The sequence below is a fragment of the Buceros rhinoceros genome, unplaced genomic scaffold, assembly GCF_000710305.1.
Source record: "Buceros rhinoceros silvestris isolate BGI_N320 unplaced genomic scaffold, ASM71030v1 scaffold9117, whole genome shotgun sequence".
Lineage (NCBI taxonomy): Eukaryota > Metazoa > Chordata > Aves > Bucerotiformes > Bucerotidae > Buceros > Buceros rhinoceros.
Window position 1 is genome coordinate 20,020 of NW_010420392.1, and position 1,618 is coordinate 21,637.

General features: G+C 49.8%; 1 protein-coding gene across 1 annotated transcript in view; it reads right to left on the reverse strand.

The window, feature by feature from the left end:
• The window catches only part of LOC104496215 (sodium/calcium exchanger 1-like), a gene marked incomplete at its 5' end in the record, with an annotated part of 10,176 nt that overhangs the window by 6,143 nt on the left and 2,415 nt on the right, over positions 1 to 1,618 (reverse strand). The window contains 2 exons of the mRNA XM_010139296.1: positions 68 to 85; positions 900 to 920. Of these exons, the coding sequence (XP_010137598.1) occupies positions 68 to 85; positions 900 to 920 (39 nt within the window). The remainder of the gene's footprint in view (positions 1 to 67; positions 86 to 899; positions 921 to 1,618) is intronic.

Sequence of the window (1,618 nt, forward strand, 5' to 3'; positions counted from 1 at the left end):
AAGAGTGGGTGAGCATACAGCCATTAAGAAGAGGGATGGGGGGCGGGGAGAGAGCAGAATTCCATACCTGTGTTGGTGAAGTCACCTAGAGAAAACCCAAAATGACAGAGAGACAGAGAGAGAGAGAGAGAAAGAAAAAGAAGATTAGCGTTGGCACAGCAACATGGACACCCTGCAGCCCACAGGGACACGGTGGCCCTTCCCTGCCCCACGGCTGGGCACTGTGGACACGGGGGGCAGCTTGCCAACACGCACCCCAGGGGTAGTGCAGGGAGACCTGAACACGGGCTTTTCAACCCCTATCTGCAACTGCCACCCCCCCCAGTATCTAACACATGCTGTGGGGTGGGTAAAACCATGGGAGCCTGCCCTGGGGCTGGGTGTGCTTCAGGTAAGGAGGGTGGCTTTGCTTCCCTTCCCAGCTGCCCTACCTGGGAACGGCCAGCACGGGAACTCAGAGGCTGGGTGGGCTCTAAACCTCCCCAAGACTGGAGGCAACATTTGCACTGTCTCTTCAAAAAAGGTTAGCCAACTTTCCGAATGAGCCACAAGCATCCAGAAGTCGCCAGGCAATCCTGTTTCTGCCATGCCAGTGTAAGAGGCGATGGGTTAATTTGCATGGTGCAGGTTTGTAATTTGAGGTGTTGGCAGGTTTGCTGTGGCTGTAACAACACCACTCCCCAAAAATGCTCCTCACCACAGCGGGTTCCTGCTCATTAATCGCTTTGGGGCTCTACTTCAAGGAGAGATGTGGCATTAGGTACCTGAGCATTAAATAGTGCTGGCCACTCTAAAAGAGAATGTTGTGAGCAAAGAAAAACGTCAAGCAAAATCAATTGTCTTCTGAAAATACGCAGACAAACTAGAAAAATGGGAAAGAAAAACGAATGCGCGCTTACCAAGCTCATTCAACAACAGGGCTGTGAAGGAGACAGGACAGAGACAAACACAGAAGAAGAAAAGTAAATGAATAACGAAATCAAAAGGGATATCCATAGAAAGACTCCAGATCCCAGGGCAGAGATTTCAGATCTGTAAAGCTGCAGGATACCGTTAGAGTTGAGAGAAAGGCACTAAAAATAAAGGAACAGAAATGTTTCATGGCATTGTGGATTTAAAATAAAAGCTATCACAAACATGGGGTGGATATGAAATTAAAAGGCGCACTTCAAAAATTCATTTTTCCCCTTTGAATTGGATGTGCAAGATCTTCCATTGGTCTCGGAGGCAGTTCTGCCCCAGGGGAGGACACAAGACATCCCATGTGCAGCGGCTGCTGGTTTTGACCTCCTCCATCTGCCTAACAGGGAGCAATAGCTCCACCAGGCAGCTGTGCTTCTGCCAAATGCAATGAGAGAAGAAAAGTCCGTGGCAAGGCTTGGCTCAGGGATCTTGTCACTCAGTGTTTTAAGTCTCCAAAACAAAAGGAAAAGCCTCTCCCTTAGTGCAGCGGTGGGTCTCTGACCCCTGAGGCGTGGACCCCATGGCTAGGTGGCCCAAGGGTGACATTTCAGAGGTACTCTCGTCTCCAGAGTGCCGAGCACACAGCTTGTACAAAACCACTGCCTCTTGTACAAAACCAAGCTCAAAAAAACCAAACGCCCAAAAACCCGTTCAT